Consider the following 23,104-nt stretch of genomic DNA (forward strand, 5'->3'; position numbering starts at 1 on the left):
TTGTGTCACCAGTGTCACCTGTCACCTGTGTCACCTGCCACCTGTGTCACCTGTCCCAGCTGTGTCACCTGTCCCAGGTGTGTCACCTGTCTGTCACCTGTGTCACCTGAGCCAGGTGTGTCACCTGTGTCACCCGTCCCAGGTGTGTCACCAGCCCCAGCCCCTCAAAGTGGCCCCAATTTTCCCCCGAAAATGTTTTTTTTTCCAGAGCCCCAAAACCCGAAATTCCCGAAATTCCCCAAGCTGTGGAATTTTCTCACCGATTTTTGTTGTCATCTCCTGGTTTTCTACAGGGAAAGAACAGGAAATCAGGATTTGGGAAGGGGAAAGGAGGGGAATTCTGGGAATTTGGGGATGGAAAGGTTAAAAGATATAGAAATATATTTAAAATTACGTGTATTACATATAAAAATACACAAAATCATATTTAATATATTAAAATGTATTAAAATAGATTATATTTTAAATACGATATAAAAATATATTTTAAATATTCTATAATACATCTAAAATACATGAAAATATATATTTTTATACTTAGTGACTTGATATAAAATGTATTATTAATAGTTAATATTAATAAATATAAAAATTAATAATAATGAAATAATTATTAATTATTAAATATTAATAATTACAAAATCAATATATAATTACTGTTAACAGTATTAATAAATTGATAATAATATAATTTATATTCTTAAATAATTGAAATAATTCTAATTCTACCTACGATACATATTATTATATAAAATGTGATTAGTTCTGGAGGAATAATCCAGGATTTTTTACCCTTCTGGAATTTTTCCTGCACTTCCTCTGGAAGACAAAGGGAGAAAATGAGGAAAATGGAGGGAAATTCAGGACACCCCCCCCCCAAGTCTATGAAATCATCAGAAATAGTCTCAGTCTGACAAACCCTCAGTCCCGAGCTCAGCCCTTACCCAGCTCCATCTTGAATTCCTCGATGTCTGAAAGGAATCGGGTTCAAATATTAAAAATCACATTTTTTTCCCTTTTTTTTCCCCTTTTCCCCCCAAATACACCAAATTTTTCCCATTTTTCCAACACTTTCACCAGGTTTTTTTTTAAAAGCCGATGATTTCTCTGGTTCAGGTTAATTTTAATTTGATTTTCTCGCCGGATTTGATTCTTTTTTTTTTTTAATTTGTTAAAGAAATTTGAAGACAGAAATCACCAAGAAAAAAAAATCACATTTTTTTTTCCACTCACCCTCCTGAATTTGCTTCTGGGCGTTCTCTGGGAAAAGAGGAACATTTTGGAGCACAAAAAAATTAATTTTTAAATTAATTTAAAAGTTTAATTATAAATTTAATGAATTAATTTAAAAATCAGTTTTAAGGACTGTTTTCTGCTTCTCTTTTTTCGTATTTATTTATTTTCACGTTTTATTTCTATTTTTAGAAGCCTGAGGTTTAATTTCCCTAATTAGTTGGATGGATGGTTTGACTCACTTTCCTGATCCGTCGCCTTTTGGTTGACTGTGGGAAAACGGGGAAAGGGGAATGTTGGTTAACTCGGGAGTTTTCCAAGGAAGGTTTTCCTGGGAAGGGGAAAAAGGGGGGGAAAGGGGGGAAAGGGAAAGAAAGGATGAAAAGGGAACTTACTCCGGAGTTTATAAACAGCTGCCAGGAGCAGGAACACCCCGAAGAGCAGGATCATCACGAAAGCCGGGAGCCAGAGGGAGACGGTCGGGAAGAAACTCTCTGGAAAACAATCCAGGGGCTCCGTTAGATGAGATTCTGGGGACACACCCGGAGCGGAGGGAATTTGGGTCCCCAAACCTGGAATTGTGCATCCCTAGGCCGGGAACTGATTGATTATCCCACTAAAACTTGGGATTCCCGGGACGAGCGGCGGCAGATCCCTGTTTTCCCCCCTCACCCGCGATGAGGACGGAGGATTCCGTGGACGTTTTCCCGAGGCTGTCGACGATCCTGCAGGACACGGCGTTCCCAGATCCCGGTCTGAGGACGATGGAGCTCCCGGCATTCCCGGAGGTGTCCGTGCTCAGGGCATTCCCGGTGATATTCCTGCCCCTCCCATCCGTCCACAACACCTTGACTTCGGAGAAGAGCCGCTCCGAGAGGCACTTGAGGCGGATTCCGGAGGCTTCCAATCCATCCAGGACGAGCAGCGGGTCATGGAGGCTCCCTGTGGATGAGCAGGACACAGGAGCTCCAGAAGAATATCCTGATTTTCCCCCCCCTCCAAGGCAGCTGGAATTATTGGGATGAAGATTCCGGGTCCTTCCCGCCAGGTGGGAATAAAACAAAACGAGCCGAGGAATTCATCGGGAGCCAAAAATTCCCCCCCCCCCCCAAATCCAAAAATTAACTTCCCTGAGTTCCCCCGATGGAATCATTTGGAAGCTCAAATCCCAAAGAATTCCAGAAGCTCTCCGGGGATCCTCAGGGTCTTTTCCAAGCTCAGCAAATCCATGAAATCCCATAAAATTACCCGTTGTGGGGTGGAGTCCGGAGAACGAGATGAGGGGGACCATCCGGATCCAGGGCCCCATTCCTGGGGGGAAAGGGAAAATTCCAGGTGGGAATGGGAAATCCATGGGATTGGGTCCTGCTCCTGAGTTCTGGAGCAGCTGGATCTGCTCCAACAAACTGTTCCTGGTTTTTGGAAGTTGTTCTGTGGGTTCCTTTCCTGGATTTAGAGGGAATGGAAAAGGGAAAAAAGGGGGAAAGGGAGAAAAATGGGAAAGGGAGAAAAAAGGGGGGAAAAGGAAAAGGAGGGAAAAAAAGGGAAACCAGGGAAGACTCCCAGAGTTCCCTTTTTGCAGGGGGTCCTTTTCCTCAGCAGCAATTCCCAGGAAAACGAGGCCATTCTGGAAACTTTGGGGGGTTTTTATCCACAGGTTTTTTGGGATTTTTTTCCCATTTCGGCCCTTTTTCAATCTCTCCCCGCTCCCCCCATAACATCATGGTGCCAAAATTCCTTTAGCTTTCCCGAGGGGATAAAAGAGAATTCCCCAATATTTCAGGGCAAATCCCAAAATCCTGGAAAATCAACGCAAGGGAAGGGAAAGCAACAGAAATCCTGTGGGAAAAGAAGGAAGAGGGAAAACTGGGGGGCTCCGGGAATTATAAATAAACAGAAAACGGGAATTTATGGGAAATACAAAATGGAAATGGGGTAAAATTCCCTGAAAAAGGTGGGAAAAAGGAAAAACCAACCTGGTTTTCCAGCAGCACCCGCAGGATCTCCAGAAAATCCCTCGGGATTGAAACCTGTCAGAGGCTGCGGAGGCTCCTGGGACCTTTGGAGCCAAAACGGGAGGAAATTCCAGCGGTAAAACGGTTCCTGGTTTTCCAAAGGTCACCAGAGAGGAGAGTGGGAGGGAACAGAAGAGGGAATGGGGCAGGAACTTGTGGGATTTGGGGTGAAACCCCCCGGGATGAGGAAAAAGAAGCGTAAAGGGACCTTCAGAGTGGGAGTTTTCTGGGATTCAGACCAGTACAGCCCAGTTCAGACCAGTACAGCCCAGTACGCTCCCAGTGCCTCCCAGTGCCTTCCCAGTGCCATCCCAGTCCCTCCCAGCACGGCCCAGTGCCTTCTCAGCACACCCCAGCATGGCCCAGTGTCTTCCCATCCCCTCCCAGTGTGTCCCAGTCCCTCCCAGTGTGTCCCAGTCCCTCCCAGTTCCTCCCATTCCCCTCCCAGTCCCGCCCCAGAACCCGCCCCCGGAAGTGACGTCACCGCGCGCGATCGCGGCCGGAAGTGGCTCCGGGGGCGGCGGCGGCGCCGGGTCAGAAACTGGGAGAGACTGGGATGGACTGGGAGGGGATTGGGGGGGAGTGGGAGGGACTGAGAGAGACTGGGAGGGGATTGGGGGGGACTGGGAGAGACTGGGAGGGGATTGGGAGAAACTGGGACAGGACTGGAGTGTACTGGGGGAGGACTGGGGGGGACTGGCAGGGGACTGGGACAAACTGGGAGGGGCCTCAGCTCAGACGGTCCCCAAACCCAGCTCAGGGTATCCCTAAACCCAGCCTGGGGGGTCCCCAAGCCCGGCCTAGAGGGTGCCCAAGGGGATCCCCAAACCCAGCTCTGGGGGTCCCTAAGCCCGACTCTGGGGGTCCCTAAGCCCAGCTCAGGGGGATCCCAGGCCCAGCCCCTCCCCTGGGTCTCCTCTCACCCTCTCACCTGTCCCGGGTTCCAGGTGTGGCCATGGAGGCGTTGCGGGGGAGGGGCCACGAACCCCACTTTTCCCGACGGATCCTGGAGGAGCCTCGAGGGGAGGAGGAAGAACCAGGTGAGGAAGAACTTGGTGAAGAACCAGGTGAGGAAGAGGAACCAGGGGAGGAGGAAGAACCAGCTGAGAAGGAAGAACTTGGTGAAGAACCAGGTGAGGAGGAAGAACTTGGTGAGGAAGAACCTGATGATGAACCAGGTGAGGAGGAACCAGGTGAGGAAGAAATTGAAGAACCAGCTGATGAAGAACCTGGTGAGGAAGAGCTTGATGAGGACCCAGGTGATGAAGAACCAGGTGAGGAAGAAGAAGAACCAGGTGATGAAGGGCAGGAGACCACTCAGGTGACACCAGGAGGAGCCTCCTGTGCCCAGGTGAGGCCTCCAGGTGAGGCCTCAGCCCCTCCCCTGCGCCGGCGGAAGCCTCGCCTGTACCTGAACCCCCGGCGGCCCCGCCCCAGCCGGGAACACCTGGAGAGCCCCGAGGAGCCTGGACCTTCTCACGGGAACCACCTGCAGGTACTGTGGGGTCGCCCGGGTGAGCTGGGCCACGCGGGTGAGCTGAGCCCAGACGAGCTGGGCCACGCGGGTGAGCTGGGCCCAGACGAGCTGATCCCAGGTGAGCTGGGCCCAGGTGAGCTGAGCCCAGGCGAGCCCGGCCAGGCCTTCGTGCAGCTCATCGACGAGCGCGGCGTCTACTCCACGGCCAAGCTGGTGCTGGGCGGGCGTGGCGGTGCCGGTGCCGGTGCCGGGAGCCCCGCGGGCGAGGCGGAGTGGGCGGAGCCGCCGGGCGAGGCGCCGGCGCCGCTGGAGATCCGGCGGGTGATCGTGGCCGAGAAGCCCTTCCAGTGCCCCGTGTGCCACAAGGGCTTCAAGCGGGCATGGGAGCTGCTGAGCCACGAGGTCGTGCACACCGAGGCGCGGCCCTTCACCTGCCAGGCGTGCGGGGCCACCTTCAAGCGCCACTCGGACTTCAAGAGCCACGGGCTGGTGCACACCGAGGAGCGGCCGCACCGCTGCGACCTGTGCGGGAAGCGCTTCAAGCGCTCCTCCAACCTGCAGGAGCACCGGCGCATCCACAGCGGGGAGCGCCCCTTCGCCTGCCCGCGCTGCCCCAAGGGCTTCAAGACGCCCTACGAGCGCCAGCGCCACGCCCTGACGCACCTGGGCGCCGACAAGCCCTTCCGCTGCGGCGACTGCGGCAAGGAGCTGGCGACGGGCGCGGCGCTGCAGCTGCACCGGCGGCAGCACTGCGAGGACAAGCCGCACGCCTGCGGCGTCTGCGGCAAGAGGTTCACCTACGGGCACTCGCTGAAGGTGCACGAGCGGGTGCACACCGGGGACCGGCCCTTCACCTGCGGCCTCTGCGGCAAGGGCTTCAAGCAGAGCAACGCGCTGGCGTCGCACGAGCGGGTGCACACGGGCGAGCGGCCCTTCGCCTGCCGCACCTGCGGCAAGGCCTTCAAGCAGTCGTCCTACCTGGCCATCCACCAGCGCGCGCACACGGGCGAGCGGCCCTACGGCTGCGAGGCCTGCGGCAAGGCCTTCGCCCGGCCCTCGCTGCTGCTGCAGCACCGGCGCGTGCACAGCCAGGCCCGGCCCTACGAGTGCAGCTTCTGCCACAAGTTCTTCAAGGACCTCGCCTACCTGGGCGTGCACGAGAAGGTGCACACGGGGGAGACGCCCTACAAGTGCGGGGTGTGCGCCAAGGGCTTCGCGCACCCCTCCAACCTGCTGCAGCACCAGCGCGTGCACAGGGACACCTGAGCGCCGGGGCGGGGCGGCCGGGGCGGGGGCGTGCCCCAGAAACCCGGTGCGGACCCCAAAAAGCTGATGGACCTGTGTCAGGACACCTGAGAGACAGGTGAAGGGAGCCAGGAGAGGTGTGCACCCCGAGAACCTTCAGCAGCAACACCTGAACTGTGACACCTGAGCCCCAGGTGAGCAGACCCTGGACCTGCACACCTGGACAGGTGTGGTCCCCAAAACCTGCAGCACCTGAACCACGACACCTGAGCTGTGACATCACTGACACTGGACACGCCCCCAGGACCTGTGGGACCCCCGACACACCTAAGGCCAGGTGTGCACACCTCACCTGAGCCCTCACCTGGATTTTTGGGGTGGAACAGCCACACCTGGCACCCCAGGTGCACTTGGGACTGGGCAGGTGCTCACCTGGATCCTCCTTCCCAGATTCCTCAATCCCGGATTTGTCCCCCTTTGGATGGGACAACTCACCTGTGGGCACCTGGACTCACCTGTGGGCACCTAAGTCTCATCTGTGGGCACTTGGGGCTCACCTGAGTCTCACCTGTGGACACCTGGGACTCACCTGTCCCACCTAGGTGGTACCTGTAGTACTGGGGGTGGGGTCTGGGCATACCTGGGCGGGGCATATGCTAATTAAATAATGGTTAATTAATGACATCATTGGTGTTCTCACCTGATTTCACACCTGGAGGGTTTGGGGACGCTCCAAAATTCACACCTGGAGGGTCAATCCCCACTCCCCCCAGAATTCACACCTGTCTCACCTGGATGGCTGAAAACCCCAATTTTATTAATTTCCACCCCATTTTCCCACTTTTTTTGCTCCCCTCCACCTGCCCCAGGTGTGTGGGGACACCTGAGCCCCCCCAGGTGTGTTTGGGGGGGGCAGGTGAGAGGTGACAGGTGAGATCAGGGGGCATCATCCTTGATGAGCTGCAGTGTCTCCACCTCCTCAGGGGGGACCCTCCTGGGCAGGTAAATGGCCCCCAGGTGACCTGTGGGGGGAGGGGACACACCTGGTGACACTTGGGACAACACCTGGGACACCTGGAAGACACCTGGGAACACCTGGGGAACACCTAAGATACACCTGGGGATACCTAGGACACACTTGGGAACACCCGGACACATCTGGGGACACACCTGGGACACACCTGGATATACCTGGATAAACCAGGACACACCTCAAAACACCTGGGGACACCTGGGACACACTTCAGGGTGGTGAGACTCACCTTTACCTGGGGCTTCTCCCACACACCTGGTCCTCAAGGTGAGCCAGAGCAGGACCCCACTGAGTAACGTCAGCAGCCCCAGCAGGGCCACCAGGGGTGCACAGGTGGGGGGCACACCTGGTGGGGAGGGGACAGGTGAGAACCCCCCAAACCTGGCCTTACGTGCGCCACGTGTGGGAGGGGTTAATTAGGCGAGAGGGGAAGGGGGGTTGGAGGATTCAACTTCAGTTACCTGTGCAGGCGAGTCACCTGTCCCACCCCTACCTGTCACACCTGTCCTGGCTCCACCCTTCTCACCTGTCCCACCTCTACCTGTCCCAGCTCTTCACACCTGTCCCGGCTCTACCTGTCACACCCGTCCCCCCACCTTGACACCTCCCTCCCCGCCCTGTGCCTCACCTTTGGGCGTGGCGCACACGACACCTGCGGCCCCACCTGTGTGGCAGGTGCCCGGCCTCGCCCCCTCCCTCAGGCACTCCAGGAGCAGCGTCTCGGAGCCCCGACAGGTGAGACCCTCCAGCGCCGCCCCCGGGGCCAGGTGAGCGCCGACAGGTGCGCTGAGGGCGGGGCCACAGCCCAGCTCCCTGCACACCACCTGTGCCTCCAGCAGGCTCCAGGTGCGGCCGCACACGCCCAGCCAGGTGTGGTTGTGCAGCACCTGCACCTGCCCCGCGCAGGGCCCGGGGCCGTCCCGCAGCCGCACCTGCAGGGGGGTGGGACCTGCCAGGGAGGGGCACACACCTGAGTACGCCTGGGCACACCTACGGCCTCCTGCCTGTGTTACCTGAGCACACCTGCCCCTCCCCAGCCCCACCTGAGCCCCCTCCCCCGGCCCCGCCCCTCACCTGCGCACACCACGCTTGCGTCCTCCTCGTGGTTGCAGTTGTGGACCCCCCAGGGGCCCTTGTCGCACTCTTCCAAGGTGTTCTCTTCACCTGTGCAGCCCACGTGGTCCAGCAGGACGGGCCCCACTCCTTCCCCGAAGTGGGCGTGGCCGGGGGCGGCCACAGCGTCCCCACAGCCCAGCTGGCGGCAGGTGACCCGCGCGTCCCGCAGGTCCCAGGTGTCGTCGCAGACCGTGCCCCACCTGTGCTCGTGCAGCACCTCCACCCGCCCCGCGCAGGGGGTGGGGCCGCCCACCAGGCGCACCTGGAACTGCTCCTCCGTCACGTTGGCACCTGGGCAGGTAACGGGAAGGTGAGGGGAAAGGTGAGGTGGGCAGGGGGTTATCTGGGGGGGATGAGGTGGGGTGGGAGAGTGGGGTTGATGTGGAGGTTACCTGAGCCCACCTGGGCTCACCTTAGCCCTCCACCACACACCTGAGGTCACCCGGACTCACCTGAGCACACCTGGGCCTATTTGTGTCCACCTGGGCACACCCGAGCCCACCACAACACACCTGATCACATCTGGACCCACCTGATCCCCCCTGGGCTCACCTGAGCACACCACACCTGCGTCCTCGCCGTGGTGGCAGTTGTTGCTCCCCCAGGGCTGGGCGCGGCACTGCGCCAGGTGCGTCTCGTCCCCCGCGCAGGTGATGTCATCCAGCCAGATGGGCCCTGCCCCCTGCCCGAAATGGGCGTGGCCATGGGCGGCCCGGGCCTCCCCGCAGCCCACCTGGCGACAGACCACCTGGGAACGCCCAGGGACTCTCCTGAGTGTCACCCAGGACACCTGGGCACACCCAGGACACACCTGAGCCCCCCCAGACTCACCTGGGCCTCCTTCAGGTCCCAGCTGTCGTCACAGACTGTCCCCCATTGGCCGTCATGGAGCACCTCGACACGCCCCATGCACGGGTGAGGCCCGTCCACCAACCTCACCTCACCTGAGCTGGAGTTACCTGCCGAGGGGGCACCTGCACAGGTGGGAAGGGGGGTTAGAGGACACCTACACACACCTGGATGCTTGTTCTGCCTTCCCCTTCCAGCACAGGTCAGGGCACCTGTTGCAGGTGGGGACAACTGGAGGGTCACCTGGGGGTCACCCAGGAGGGTTACCTGAGCACACGACCCCGGCGTGGTCCAGGTGGTCGCAGGTGTGCTGCCCCCAGGTGCTGCCCGGGCACTGGGCAATGGTGGTTTCGTTGCCGACGCACCTGAACCCGTCCAGCCAGGCAGGACCGGGCCCCGCCCCAAAACGGGCGGCTCCAGGTGTGCTGAGGGCGTGGCCGCAGCCCAGGTGACGGCAGACCACCTGGGCAGCCGCCAGGTCCCAGGTGTGGCCGCAGACAGTGCCCCAGGTGTGGTTGTGGAGAACCTCGACGCGCCCTGAGCAGCGGTTGGGGCCATCAGCCAGGCGGAGCTCACCTGGCTCACCTGAGCTTCCAGGGAAACTGGAGCGCCCCTGGGTCACACCTGGAAAACAGGAGACACAGTCAGGTGTGGGTACCTGGCCAGGTGTGCTTACCCGGCCAATGGTGTCTCCTCCCAAGGTGTTCACCTGCCTCTGTGGTTACCTGGCGGTTTTGGGGTGCCGGGGGGTGTTTTTGGGGTCCCCGAGGGTGTTTTTAGGGTGCCAGGGGTCTCTGGGGGAGTCACTGGGGGGGTTTGGGGACATTGGGGGGTCTCTGGTGGGTTTTGGGGGGGTCACGGGGACATTGGGGGACATTAGGGGGTCTCTGGGGATTTGGGGGGTCTTTGTGGGGTAAACTGAGCCCAGAGAGGGTCTCTGGGGGAGGTGTTTGTGGCCCCCTCCAAACTCACCTGTACAGGTGACGTGGGCGTGTCCTCCGTGGCCGCAGGTGCGGGGCCCCCCCCAGCCCTTCACCTGGCACTCCAGGAGAGCCCCCTCGTCCCCCCGGCAGGTAACGGCCTCCAGCCAGGTGAGCTCACCCTCGCCTGGCCTCACCTGGTCCACGGCCGCTGCTCCCCCACAGCCCACCTGGGTGCAGACCACCTGGGCGGCCGCCAGGAGCCAGGAGTGGGCACAGATCCCGCCCCAGCGCCCGGCGTGGAGCACCTGCACCCTCCCCGAGCACCTGTCGGCACCATCGGCCAAGCGCAGGTGGGTCAGGTCGGCCAGGTGAGAGCCTGCAGGTGAGGGGACACACACCCGGTCAGGTGAGGGGGGTTTGGGGCACCTGCTGCTCACCTGCGCGCACCTGAGCCCACCTGCCCCTGCCCTGCGGCTCACCTGCGCACACCACGCTGGCGTCCTCATTGTGCTCGCAGCCGTGGATGCCCCAGCTCTTGTGGCGACACTCATCCAGGTGCCCCTCGTGGCCCTGGCAGGTGAGCCCGTCCAGCCAGATGGGGCCACGCCCCTCCCCGAAGCGCGCGCGGGGCGGGGCCGAGATCACCTGGCCGCAGCCCAGGGAGCGGCACACGACGGCGGCGGCGGCGAAGTCCCAGGTGTCGTCGCAGACCGTCCCCCAGGCGCCGGCGTGGAGCACCTCGACCCGCCCCGCGCACTCACCTGGGCCGCCCACCAGGCGCACCTGGGCACCGCCCGACGGCTCCGCACCTGCGGGCAGGGGAGGGGGGAAGGGCACACCTGGTTACCTGTGGGGGGGTGGTACCTGGCGGGGGGGATTACAGGTGTGAAGTGAATGGGTGACACCCTAAACCACACCTGAGAACGGCAGGACCCAGGGGAAGGTGGTACCTTGCTGGGGGGAATCACCTGTTCTACCTGCCCGGGGGGGGTGGGAATCACCTGTTCTCCCTGCCCAGGCACCCAGAGCCTCACCTGAGCACACCACACCTGCGGCTCTCCCACCCTCACAGGTGCGCTGGGCCCACGGGCTCGTCCGACACTCCCCGAGGTTCTTCTCTGTCCCTTGGCAGCTCACCTGGTCAAGCCACACCTGCCCAGGTGTGCCGAACTCCGCCCCTCGCAGGGCGGTGCCGCAGCCCAGGTACCGACAGACCACCTGGGCGGCCTCGTGGGACCAGCCCCCGGCACAGACCCCGCCCCACCTGTCCAGGTGAAGCAGCTCCACCCGCCCGGCACAGCGGTGGGAGCCGTTGACCAAGCGCAGGTGAGGCGGCTCCGGGATCAGGGAGTCTGGAAAGACACACCTGGGTGAGGAAGGAACTCGGGTAACCCCTCCCAAGTGAGCTCCGGGTTGTCCTCACCCCCTCTTCTACCTGGGAAAGGTGGGGGGAACACCTAGGTGAGGCCCAAAACCCCCCCTGCCTGGAGCACAGAGTTACCTGGGGGCCCTGATACTCCTCTCACCTGTCCCCAGAGCTCACCTGGCACAGGTGGAGTGGGAAGGACATAGAGGGGACCTGGGGGTCCTGCCACCCCCCTCACCTGTCCCGGAGCTCACCTGAGCACACCACACCTGCGTCCTCGCCGTGGTAGCAGTCATTGCGACCCCAGGGCCGGGCGGGGCAGGCGGACAGGTGAGGCTCCGCCCCCGTGCAGTTGGTCTCGTCCAACCAGATGATGCCAGTGCCCCGCCCGAACTGGGCCCTCCCAGGTGCCGACAGGGCCTTCCCGCAGCCCACCTGGCGACAGACCACCTGGGCGGGCCCAGGACACACCTGAGTGTCCTCAGGACCCACCTGAGCATCCTCCGGACTCACCTGAGCACCCCCAGCACCCACCCGTAGGATCCACCTGAGCCTCCCCAGCCCCACCTGCCCCTCTCCAGCTCACCTGACTCCCCCGGGACTCACCTGGGCGTCCGCCAGGTCCCAGGTGTCGTCGCAGACCGTGCCCCACCTGCCGTTGTGGAACACCTCGACCCTCCCGGCGCAGCGGCTGCCGGAGCTCACCAGGCGCACTTGGTCGGCCTCGGGGTTACCTGGGGGCAGAGGGGGGCACAGGTGGGAGGAGGGAGAGGGTCGAGCCACACCTGGAGCACCCTGGTACCTGTCCAGGTGCTGCCCTGGCACCTTCTCAGGTGCTGAGCCTTGACCAGGTGTGTCCCCAGCACCTCCTCAGGTGCTGCACCTCCACCAGGTGCTGCAGGTGCCTCCAACCACCCCAAACACACCTGGACCACCCTTCCCAGCTGCCCCACCTGTGGCCACCTCAGGGGCGCCAGGCGAGCACTGAAACCCCCTCCCAGCCCCCAAAACCAGGTGGAAACCCCAGATGAGCCCCCTCCAGGTGTGTGTCCCCCCCCCAGGGTGCTGCTCACCTGTGCAGACCACACCCGCTGCCCCACCCAGGTGACACGTGCGGTTCTCCCAGGGCTTCACCTGGCAGCCCAGGAGCTCCTGCTCTGTCCCCACGCAGGTGACGCTCCCCGGCCACACCTTCATCTGCTCCCGCCCGAACCAGGAGCCTCCAGGTGCGGAGAGGGCGTGGCCACAGCCCAGCTGCCTGCAGACCACCTGGGCCTCGGCCAGGCCCCACCCGTGGTCGCACAGGGCCGCCCAGGTGCCCCCGTAGGACACCTGCACCTGCCCCTGGCAGCGGGTGGAGCCGTTGGCCAAGCGCACCTGGGCGGGCACCGCCATCCTGGAGGCTGCAACGACACAGGTGAGCTCACCTGGAGGGGCTGGGGGGGGCAGGGGGCGGGGGGAGGTGGCAGCAGGTGTGGTCAAAGGTAAGTCCCAAACTCCAGCGGGATGTGGTTCTGTGGTCGCTCACCTGAGCCAGGTGAGACCCAGGTGTGCCCCAGGTGTCCCCAGCTATCCCCAGGTGTGCCCCCAGATGTCCCCAGGTGAGTTCACCTGAGCAGATGACGCCGGCGTCCTCCCCGTGGAAGCAGTTGTTGTCCCCCCAGGGCTTGGCGGGACATTCCAGGATGGAATTCTCCGTCCCGGTGCAGTTCACCTCGTCCAACCAGATCACGTCGTGGCCCCGGCCGAAGTGGGCGTGGCCGGGCGCGGCGAGGGCGTGGCCGCAGCCCAGCTGGTGGCAGATCACCTGAGCATCCTGCAGGTCCCAGCCGTCGTCGCAGACCGTGCCCCACCTGTGCAGGTGCAGCAGCTCCACCCGCCCTGAGCAGCGATCGGGGCCCTCCCGCAGCTGCAGGGAGCCCAGCGATGACGTCACCGAGTCTGGGGGGCGGGGGGGACAGGTGAGACAGGTGGGACAGGTGAGACAGGTGGGACAGATGGGACAGATGGGACAGGTGAGACAGGTGAGACAGGTGGGACAGGTGAGGCAAGTGAGGGGGAAAAATGGGGGGGAAAAGGGGGAGAAATGGGGTAAAAAGGGGAGAAACAGGGGACAAATGTCCTGGACAGGTGAGACAAGTGGGACAGGTGAGACAGGTGAGAGAGATGACACAGGGGGAAAATTAGGGAAAAATCGAGGAAAATAGGGGGAAACTGGGGGGAAATGGAGGAAAAGTGGGGAAAACTGGGGGGAAATGGAGGAAGAGTGGGGGACATGGGGCCGAGGGAGGAGAAGGACGGGAAGCGCGGGCGGGCGGCCCCTCACCTGCGCACTCGACGCCCACGTCCTCGCCGTGGCCGCAGTTGTGCTGCCCCCAGGGCCGCGCCCGGCACCGCTCCAGGTGCCCCTCGTGCCCCGCGCACTTCACCTCGTCCAGCCAGATGGGCCCCTCCCCCTCGCCGTACCTGGCGCCGGGGGCGAGCGCCCGCAGCCGCCCGCAGCCCACCTGGGCACAGGTGACCTCGCCCTCGGCCACGCCCCAGCCGTCGTCGCACACGGTGCCCCAGGTGAGGTTGTGCAGCACCTCGACCCGCCCCGAGCAGCCGTCGGGACCCCCCTGGAGGCGCAGGGAGACCCCCGGGGGGGACGGGGACACACCTGGGACAGGTGAAGGGAACAGGTGAGCTCAGGGACCCCCCTGGAGGCGCACGGAGACCCCCAGGGGGGACGGGGACACACCTGGGACAGGTGAAGGGGACAGGTGAGCTCAGGGACCGCCCTGGAGGCGCAGGGAGACCCCCGGGGGGGACGGGGACACACCTGGGACAGGTAAAGGGGACAGGTGAGCTCAGGGACCCCCCTGGAGGCGCAGGGAGACCCCCAAAAGGGGAAAATTGGGAAAAGTGGAGAAAAAAAATGGGAAAAGGGAAGAAAAGTGAAAGGAAAATCGGGGGAAAATGGGGGGAAATTGGGAAAAAGTGGGGAATAATGTGGAAAACTTGGGAATACTGGGAAAAACTGTTGAAGGTCCTGGGGCCGGGAAATCACGTGACCGGGCTCAGCCGGGTCCCCAAACAAACCAAAATGACCCAAAATTGCGACTTTTGCCCCCAAAAAATCGATGTGGGGCCGAAAAGGGGAATTTGGCCCCGAGCCCAGGAATTCCTGGGGAAAAAAAAACAACTAGGGAGAAATGGTGGAAAATCACGTTTTTCACGGGTTTTTAAGGGAAGGAGGAGGGGGAAATGTTGGTTTTGGGGGAAAACTCAGAGAATTTTGGGCAAAAAACATCAATTTGGGGGTAAAATATGTGATTTGGGGTAAAATCCATCAATTTGGGGCAAAAGATGCCAATTTTGGAGTAGAATTCTTTGACACAGGGCAAGATGTCAATTTTGGGTCAAAATATGTTGATTTGGTCAAAATACATTGATTTTGAGGTAATATCCAATTTTGGATCCAAATCCTTAAATTTTAAGTCAAACCCCTCCAGTTTTGGGTCAAAATCCTTCAATTCTGGGTCAACCCCCTTCAATCTGGGAGCAAAATCTTTCTGTTTTGGACCAAAACCCTTCAATTTTGGACCAAAATCCTTCAATTTTGGGTCAGAATCCCCCAAACCGGGTCCCCAGCCCCCCGGCCCCCCATGACGTCACTCACCGCACAGGTACGTCACGGCCAGGAGGGTCCTCAGCGCCGCCCCCCTCCAGGTGAGAGGGGCCCCCCTGGGGAGGGTCGGCGCCCACCTGAGCCCCCTGAGCCCCCCATCCCAGCCCAGGTGAGCCGGTCCCAGGTGGGGGGGAGGGGAGGGGTCCGGCATTCACTGGAGGGTGAACAGGGGTGGCCCCTCCCCCCTGGACCAGCGCCAGGTGTCCAGGTGACCCTTCTCCCCCCCCCCCCGACCCCGCGGTTGCGTCAGCGGCTTTTCCAGAAGAAAACCGGGACAAACCCAGGAGGGTCCAGAGGTCCCCCTCCCCCACCCCCGGCACGCGGAGGGGGCACCTGAGGGGGCCGCACCTGCTTCGAGGGGCAGGTAAATCCCACCTGGGGGGCTCAGTGTGTCTCGGGGTCCTAAAACCGCTGGGGGGGGCTCAGGTGTGTCTGGGGGCCCCCAGGTGTGTCTGGGGGGGCTCAGGTGTGTCTGGGGGCCCCCAGGTGCATCTGGGGGGGCTCAGGTGTGGGGGGAACTCAGGTGTGGCAGGTCCTTAAAGCACTGGGGGGGGGCGTAGGTGTGTCTGGGTGTTCCCAGGTGCTTCTGGGGGTCCTAAGGTGTGTTGGGGGGACTCAGATGTGACTGGGGGTCCTCAGGTGTTGGAGGGGCACTCACCTGTCCAGGACACACCTTCTCACCTGTGCAGGATACACCTTCTCACCTGTGACGTCACCTGTTCTGGACATACATTCTCACCTGTGCAGGCCACACCTGTGCCCACCTCAGCCCCTGCTGGGACCTCACCTGTGCCCAGGTGTGCACTCCCAACATGAGGCTCCTTTACCTGCAGAGCCACCTGGGGCTGCTCCTCTACCTGTCCCTGAGCGGTGAGTGGGGGGGACAGGTGAGGGGGGACACACCTGGACACCGGGAGACACTTGGACTTTGGGGTCACACCTGTTCCTGGGGTCACACCTGTCCTGAGGTCTCACCTGGACTTCAGGGTCACACCTGAGACACACCTGACCCCCTCCACACCTATCCTGACTCTCCTCTTGTTCTCTCCCCGCCCACCCAGGTCCCGCCCTGGCCCCACCCTCACCTGTCCCGCTGCGCCTGGCGGGCGGCCCCGGGCGCTGTGCGGGACGCGTGGAGGTGCTTTACCTGCACAGGTGGGGGACGCTCTGCGGCCACACCTGGGGCCTGGCCGAGGCTCAGGTGGTCTGTCGCCAGGTGGGCTGTGGCCCCGCCCTGTCGGCGCCACGCGGGGCCCACTTTGGGCAGGGGGAGGGGCCAGTGTGGCTGGACCGGGTCACCTGCACGGGCACTGAGGGCCACCTGGGCGAGTGCCAGGTGGGGCCCTGGGAGAGGCCAGCTGTGAGCACGGCGCCGACGTGGGCGTGGTGTGTGCAGGTGAGGCGGGGGGGCTTGGGGAGGGCAGGTAGGGGGCTCAGGGAGGTGGGAAAGGGGGGTTTACCTGGTTGGACCTACTGTGATCACACCTGAGCCCAGAACCCTCCCAGACTCACCTGTTGACCCCAGAACCCTCCCACAGTCACCTGTTGACCCTGAGACCCTCCCAATACTCACCTGTTTGATCCCAAGCCCTCCCAGACTCACCTGTTGACCCCCAAACCCTCCCAATACTCACCTGTTGACCCCAGCACAGCCCCAGACTCACCTGTTGACCCCAAAACCATCTCACAGTCCTCTGTCGGCCCCAGGACCCTCCCAGACTCACCTGTTGGCCCCAGAACACCTTTCTCCACCCCATCACTGACCTAAACCCACCCAGAACCACACCTGCTCATACCCGAGCCCAAGACCCTCCCAGAGCCACCCGTCGACCCCCCAACCCCTCCCAATGCTCACCTGTTGGCCCCAGAACCCCTTTTCCCGCCTGAAGCCACGCCCCAGCCACACCTGGAGCCCCGCCCAGGTGCGCCACACCCGTCCTGCCCCGCAGGTGCGGAGGCGGCGTCGCAGCTCCAGGTGCGCCTGGCCAACGGCTCCAGCGCCTGCGCGGGGCGGGTGGAGCTGTTCCGCGAGCACAAGTGGGGAACCGTCTGCGACGACACCTGGGACCTGCAGGACGCGCAGGTGATCTGCCGCCAGCTGGGCTGCGGCCACGCCCTCGCCGCGCCCGGCCACGCCCACTTCGGCCGGGGGGCGGATCCCATCTGGCTGGACGGCGCCCACTGCACAGGTAGGGAGCAGGAGCTGGCGCAGTGCCAGCTGCACACCTGGGGCGAGCACGACTGCAACCACGGCGAGGACGCGGGCGTGGTGTGCACAGGTGAGGCGCAGGTGGGCGCAGGGGAGGCGGGGGGGACTGTGGGGTGGGAGGGGGGAGCGGGAGGGGCGGTGGACTCAGGTGTGCTCAGGTGTGGGGCTGGAGCGGGTCTAGGGGGGGCTCAGGTGGGTCCAGGGGGGATTCTCAGGTGTGGAGCGGGTCTAGGGGGGGCTCAGGTGGGTCCGGGGGGCATTCTCAGGTGTGCTCAGGTGTGTGCCCCTCCCTGGCAGGTCCCACCCCCCTGCAGGTGCGGCTGCGGGACGGCCCCGGGCCCTGCGCGGGGCAGGTGCAGGTGCTGCACAACCACACCTGGCTGGGCGTGTGCGGCCGCACCTGGAGCCTGCTGGAGGCACAGGTGGTGTGCAGGGAGCTGGGCTGCGGCCCCGCCCTCAGCGCACCTGTCGGCGCTCACCTGGCCCCGGGGGCGGCGCTGGAGGGTCTCACCTGTCGGGGCTCTGAGATGCTGCTCCTGGAGTGCCTGAGGGAGGGGGCGGGGCCGGGCACCTGCCACGCAGGTGGGGCTGCCCGAGTGGCCTGCGAGGAGCTGGAAGGTGAGGCACCTGTGGGTACCTGTTCTCACCTGTCCTCACCTGTCCGTCATCATCTGTCACCTGTGCTCACCTGTCTCACCTGTCTCACCTGCAGACCTGCTGGGCTCCTGTTCGGTGCTTGAGGGGCTGCTGGGGGTTGGGGGGGGGCTCTGCGGGGCCCTCCTGGGGCTCTACCTGTGGGCCAGGTGTGCTGGGCGGGGCCGGCGCTTCACAGGTAAGGCCGGGGGGAGGGGCAGGGACTCCCCTCGGACCCCCCAAAAACCCCCCAGAGCCCCCAAACCCCCTCCCAAGACCTCCAGGACCCCCAACCCCCCCAAACCCCTTCCAAACCCCTCCCAAGATCCCTAAGACCCCTCAAACCCCCTCCCAAGACCCCCAAAGCCCCCCCAGGAGCCCTCAACCCCCCAAAAAAACCCTCCCAAGCCCCTCCAACCCCTCAAGATCCAATAGGACACCCCGGGGACCCTCCAACCCCCTCTCAAACCCACCAAAACCCCTGCAAAACCCCCTCCAAGACCCCCAGGACCCCCCAAGAACCCCCAGCCCCCCCCAAACCTCCCTCAAATCCCTCGCAATCCCACCAAGACTCCCCTAAACCCCTCCCAAGACCCCCAAGGCCCCCCAAGGCCTCCCTGACCCCCTCAAATTTTGCAGACAAGCCCTTGCTCCAGATGCCAGAGGAAGCTGGGACCTCACCTGAGCCATAGGAGCCCCCCCCGAATCACCTGTGACCTGTTCTAGGGGTCTGTTGGTCTTTACTGGGGGATACTGGGGCTGTACTGGGAGGATACTGGGGCCATAATGGGGGGATACTGGAGGGGGGCCACTGGGGCCATATTGGAGATCTGTAACCCCCCTAAAATACCTGTGACCCTCTCAAAACACCCGTGACCCCCCTCAAAACAGCCGTAACCCCCTAAAATACCTGTAACGCCCCTAAAATAAAAACCAGTAAAAACCGGTAAAACCCAGTAAAATCTCCCAAAATGCGACGGTGGGGGCGTGGCCTGCCTGGAGGGGGCGTGGCCTCCGCCGCTGTGCGTTCAGGGGTGGGGCGTGGCCTCGTGAGGGAGGGGGCGTGGCCTCGTGAGGCGGCGCGGCCCGGTCGTTGCGCGGCGGCGGCAGCGGCGGGTCCGGCCCTGCCCCGGCTCGGGCCCCGGAGGAGCCTCCGAGATCCCGGCCCTGCCCCGGCGGGTGAGCGAGAACCGGGGGGAGGAGGAAAAGGAGGAGGAGGAGGAGGAGGAGGAAGCGGCGGGGCCGCGGCGGCGGCGCCTGCGCGGGGAGGGGCCTGGGGGGGGAAGGGGCGGTGACTCTGAGGGGAGGACAGGGCGGGGCCCGAGGCGAGAGGGCGTGGCATGGCGGGGCTCGCGCGCGGCGGGACCTGAAGGGGACGGGGCGGGGCTTGCGTGGGCTCGCGCGGGGCGTGGGCGCGGCCCGAGGGGACGGAGGGGGGACGGAGGGTTTCTGGTCACGCCCCCCTGTGTTGGCCACGCCCCCTATGCGCTGTCTCTGTGTGTGTCCCCCCACGTTCCGTGCTGGGTCTCACCTGTCCCTGTGTCCCCCTATGCCAGGTCTGGAGTCCCACCTGCCCCCCACGTTTCAGATTTGGAGTCTCACCTGCCCTCAATATTTCACGTCTGAGATCTCACCTTCTCCCTGTCTCCCCCTCAGGTGTGACCATGGCAGGCGCCGCCCCCGCTCCGGGCGTCCCCGAGCATCCCTTCACCTGCCGGGAGTGCGGGAAGTCGTTCCGCTGGTCGTCCCGCCTGTCCCACCACCTGCGCAGCCACACTGGCGAGCGGCCCTACAAGTGCCCCGAGTGCCCCAAGGCCTTCAAGGGCTCCTCCGCCCTCCTCTACCACCTGCGGGGCCACACGGGTGAGCGGCCCTACACCTGTGCCACCTGCGGCAAGGCCTTCAAGCGCTCCTCGCTGCTCCAGACTCACCTGAGGGTGCACACGGGCATCCGGGCCTTCGAGTGCGCCCAGTGCGGCCTCACCTTCAAGTGGGCGTCGCACTACCAGTACCACCTGCGGGCGCACACGGGCGAGCGGCCCTACCGCTGCCCCGTCTGCCCCAAGGCCTTCAAGAACTCGTCGAGCCTGCGGCGGCACCGCCACACCCACACGGGGGAGCGGCCCCACACCTGCGGCACCTGCGGGAAGGGCTTTGCCCAGGCGGCCAACCTGCGGCAGCACCTGCGGGTGCACACGGGAGAGCGGCCCTACACCTGCGGCACCTGCGGCAAGAGCTTCACCCACTCCTCCAACCTGCACCTGCACCGCCGCACCCACGGCCCCGCCCACCCGCCAGGACACGCCCCCTCGGCCACGCTCACCTGCCCGCAGAGGCACCCGCCGGGCTGTGGCCCCGACGCCCCAGAGCAGCCACCCCGGAGGGGCCTCACCTGCGTGGGGCGGGAGGCGGCCGGGCCGCCCCCGGCACAGCCCCAGCGCTGCCTCTCCTGCGGGAAGAGCCCCAAGAGCCCCCCAGCGCGGCCTCACCTGCCCGAGCGGCCCCGGGGTGGGCCCTGCGGCAAGCCCTGCACTCACCTGGCGGTGCCGCTCGGCCACGCCCTGGGCGAGGCTGCTGAGGTCGCGCCCGCCCCCGAGGAGCCGCCGCCGCCCCCCGAGCGGCCGTACAGGTGTGGCGAGTGCGGCAAAGCCTTCAAGGGCTCCTCGGGGCTGCGCTACCACCTGCGGGACCACACGGGTGAGCGGCCCTACGCCTGCGCCACCTGTGGCAAGGCCTTCAAGCGCTCCTCGCTGCTCCAGACTCACCTGAGGGTGCACACGGGCATCCGGGCCTTCGAGTGCGCCCAGTGCGGCCTCACCTTCAAGTGGGCGTCGCACTACCAGTACCACCTGCGGGCGCACACGGGCGAGCGGCCCTACCGCTGCCCCGTCTGCCCCAAGGCCTTCAAGAACTCGTCGAGCCTGCGGCGGCACCGCCACACCCACACGGGGGAGCGGCCCCACACCTGCGGCACCTGCGGGAAGGGCTTTGCCCAGGCGGCCAACCTGCGGCAGCACCTGCGGGTGCACACGGGGGAGCGGCCCTACACCTGCGGCACCTGCGGCAAGAGCTTCACCCACTCCTCCAACCTGCACCTGCACCGCCGCACCCACTCGGCCGCACGGCCCTTCCGCTGCCCCGCCTGCCCCAAGGCCTTCGTGGTGGCCGCCTACCTGCAGCGCCACCTGCGCACCCACCGCGCGCCCGAGCCGCGCCCCCCGGCCTGTCTGCTGCTGCGGGGGGGGCCGCCCCTCCCGCCCGCCGCCCCCCGCAAGGTGCTGCTGCTGCCTGGCCCCGCCAAGCCCGCCCAGGTGCCCGCCCGGGCTCACCTGGCGCAGGTGGGGAAGGGGCCGCACACCTGGCAGAGCGTCCTGGTGGTGCCGCCTGGGGCGGGACAGGAGGGGGCGGGGACGAGTGTGATCTTGCTGAGGGGCGGGATGGGGCCCGCAGGTGTGCAGGTACAGGTGGCTGAGGCGGCAGGGGTGGCGACAGGTGTGGCAGGGGCCACAGGTGTGACGGGTGGGGCAGGCATGGCAGGTGTGCAGCTCCTCCAGGCCACCGAGGTGACAGGTGTGGCAGGGGTCACAGGTGCTCCGGGTGTGGCAGGGGTCACAGGTGTGGCAGGTGGGACAGGTGTGGCAGGTGTTACAGGTGTTACAGGTGTGCAGCTCCAGGCCACCGAGGTGACAGGTGTCGCAGGGATCACAGGTGTCCCGGGTGTGCAGCTCCAGGTGTTGCCGGAGGTCACCAACATCCAGGTGCGGGGGGGGGAGGGGACAGGTGTGACAGGGGTGACAGCTGTTCCAGGTGTGGCAGGTGTGACCAGGGTAACAGGTGTCACAAGTGTGACAGGGGTGCCAGGTGTGCAGCTCCAGGCCACTGAGGTGACAGGTGTGGCAGGGGTGCCAGGTGTCACAGGTGTTCCAGGTGTGCAGCTCCAGGTGTTGCCGGAGGTCACCAACGTCCAGGTGCAGGGCAGGGAGGTGACAGGTGTGACAGAGGGGGCAGGGGTGACAAGTGTCCTAGGTGTCCCAGGTGTGACAGGTGTCACGGGTGTCACGGGTGTCACAGGGGTGAGAAGTGTGACAGCTGTGACTGGTGTCACAGGGGTGACAGGTGTTGCAGGTGTCACAGGGGTGCAGCTCCAGGCCACCGAGGTGACAGGGGTGACAGGTATGACAGGGGTCACAGGGGTGCCAGGTGTCACAGGGGTGCCAGGTATCCCAGGTGTGACAGGGGTGCCAGGTGTCACGGGTGTCACAGGGCTGCAGCTCCAGGTGCTGCCGGCACCCTCCGAGCACCCTCCGAGGTGACCAAAGTCCAGCTCCAGGTGTTGCCACCACCACCTGAGGTGACCAATGTCCAGCTCCAAGCGCTGCCACCACCCTCAGGTGTCACCAGAGTGCAGCTCCAGGTGCTGCCACCTCCACCTGAGGTCACCAAAGTCCAGCTCCAGGTGCTGCCACCACCCCTGGATGTCACCTGTGTCCAGCTCCAAGCAGGTGAGGTGGCCAATGTCCAGCTCCAGGTGTTGCCACCGCCCCCTGAGGTGACCAATGTCCGGCTCCAGGCGCAGCCACCACCCTCAGGTGTCACCTGTGTCCAGCTCCGAGCAGGTGAGGTGGCCAATGTCCAGCTCCAGGTGCTGCCACCAGCACCTGAGATGACCAATGTCCATCTCCAGGCCACTGAGGTGACCAAAGTCCAGCTCCAAGCGATGCCACCGCCCTCCCAGGTGACCAATGTCCAGCTCCAGGTGCTGCCACCACCACCTGAGGTGACCAATGTCCATCTGGAGACCATGGAGGAGGTGCCCAGTGCCCACCTGGAAACCTTGGAGGTGCCCCCTGTGCACCTGGAGACCTCAGAGGTGCCCAGTGCCCACCTGGAGACTTTGGAGGTGCCCCCCTGTGACCCTGGAACTCGGCACGGAGGTGCCCAGTGCCCACCTGGAGATGATGGAGGTGCCCCACGCCCACCTGGAAACCTTGGAGGTGCCCAGTGCTCATCTGGAGACATCAGAGATGCCCAACGGCCACCTGGAGACCCCCAAGGAAGTGCCCAATGCCCACCTGGAGCCCACAGAGGTGCCCAGTGCCCACCTGGAAACCTTGGAGGTGCCCTCTGTGCACCTGGAGACACCAGAGGTGCCCAGTGCCCACCTGGAACCCCCTGAGGAGGTGACAAATGTCCACCTGGAGACCTTGGAGGTGCCCAGTGCCCACCTGGAGACCTCAGAGGTGCCCAATGCCCACCTGGAGGTGATGGAGGTGCCCAGTGCCCACCTGGAGCCCACGGAGGAGGTGACAAATGTCCACCTGGAGACTTTGGAGGT

General features: G+C 63.4%; 3 protein-coding genes across 3 annotated transcripts; 1 reads left to right on the forward strand and 2 right to left on the reverse strand.

Annotated features, from left to right (window-relative positions):
• Positions 1 to 7: 7 nt before the first annotated feature.
• LOC135408613 (butyrophilin subfamily 3 member A3-like) lies at positions 8 to 3,341 on the reverse strand. Its single transcript, XM_064643686.1, has 9 exons — positions 3,210 to 3,341; positions 2,482 to 2,544; positions 1,906 to 2,175; positions 1,629 to 1,727; positions 1,476 to 1,502; positions 1,234 to 1,260; positions 945 to 971; positions 793 to 819; positions 8 to 287 (listed from the first exon to the last, which is right to left on the reverse strand). Exons 2-9 carry the CDS (start codon positions 2,540 to 2,542, stop codon positions 148 to 150), a joined length of 678 nt encoding a protein of 225 aa, XP_064499756.1. The 5' UTR covers positions 2,543 to 2,544; positions 3,210 to 3,341; the 3' UTR covers positions 8 to 147.
• A 549-nt stretch (positions 3,342 to 3,890) lies between these two features.
• Positions 3,891 to 23,064, forward strand: LOC135408610 (uncharacterized). Its single transcript, XM_064643680.1, has 21 exons — positions 3,891 to 5,988; positions 7,679 to 7,738; positions 8,176 to 8,418; positions 8,966 to 9,034; positions 9,348 to 9,477; positions 9,949 to 10,241; positions 10,469 to 10,706; positions 11,024 to 11,217; positions 11,886 to 12,013; positions 12,319 to 12,428; positions 12,474 to 12,674; positions 12,985 to 13,118; positions 13,637 to 13,938; positions 14,926 to 15,036; positions 15,122 to 15,291; positions 16,877 to 17,206; positions 17,434 to 17,754; positions 17,849 to 17,968; positions 18,727 to 18,948; positions 19,426 to 22,046; positions 22,184 to 23,064. Exons 1-21 carry the CDS (start codon positions 4,204 to 4,206, stop codon positions 22,943 to 22,945), a joined length of 8,544 nt encoding a protein of 2,847 aa, XP_064499750.1. The 5' UTR covers positions 3,891 to 4,203; the 3' UTR covers positions 22,946 to 23,064.
• Positions 6,767 to 15,093, reverse strand: LOC135408611 (deleted in malignant brain tumors 1 protein-like). Its single transcript, XM_064643681.1, has 16 exons — positions 14,919 to 15,093; positions 13,584 to 13,916; positions 12,869 to 13,198; positions 12,331 to 12,660; positions 11,864 to 11,991; positions 11,512 to 11,707; positions 10,926 to 11,243; positions 10,371 to 10,700; positions 9,941 to 10,267; positions 9,236 to 9,592; positions 8,951 to 9,093; positions 8,672 to 8,867; positions 8,078 to 8,410; positions 7,632 to 7,952; positions 7,233 to 7,349; positions 6,767 to 6,992 (listed from the first exon to the last, which is right to left on the reverse strand). Exons 1-16 carry the CDS (start codon positions 15,076 to 15,078, stop codon positions 6,907 to 6,909), a joined length of 4,005 nt encoding a protein of 1,334 aa, XP_064499751.1. The 5' UTR covers positions 15,079 to 15,093; the 3' UTR covers positions 6,767 to 6,906.
• Positions 23,065 to 23,104: the final 40 nt, after the last annotated feature.

This window comes from Pseudopipra pipra, unplaced genomic scaffold, assembly GCF_036250125.1.
Source record: "Pseudopipra pipra isolate bDixPip1 unplaced genomic scaffold, bDixPip1.hap1 HAP1_SCAFFOLD_521, whole genome shotgun sequence".
In the NCBI taxonomy this organism is placed as follows: Eukaryota; Metazoa; Chordata; class Aves; order Passeriformes; family Pipridae; genus Pseudopipra; species Pseudopipra pipra.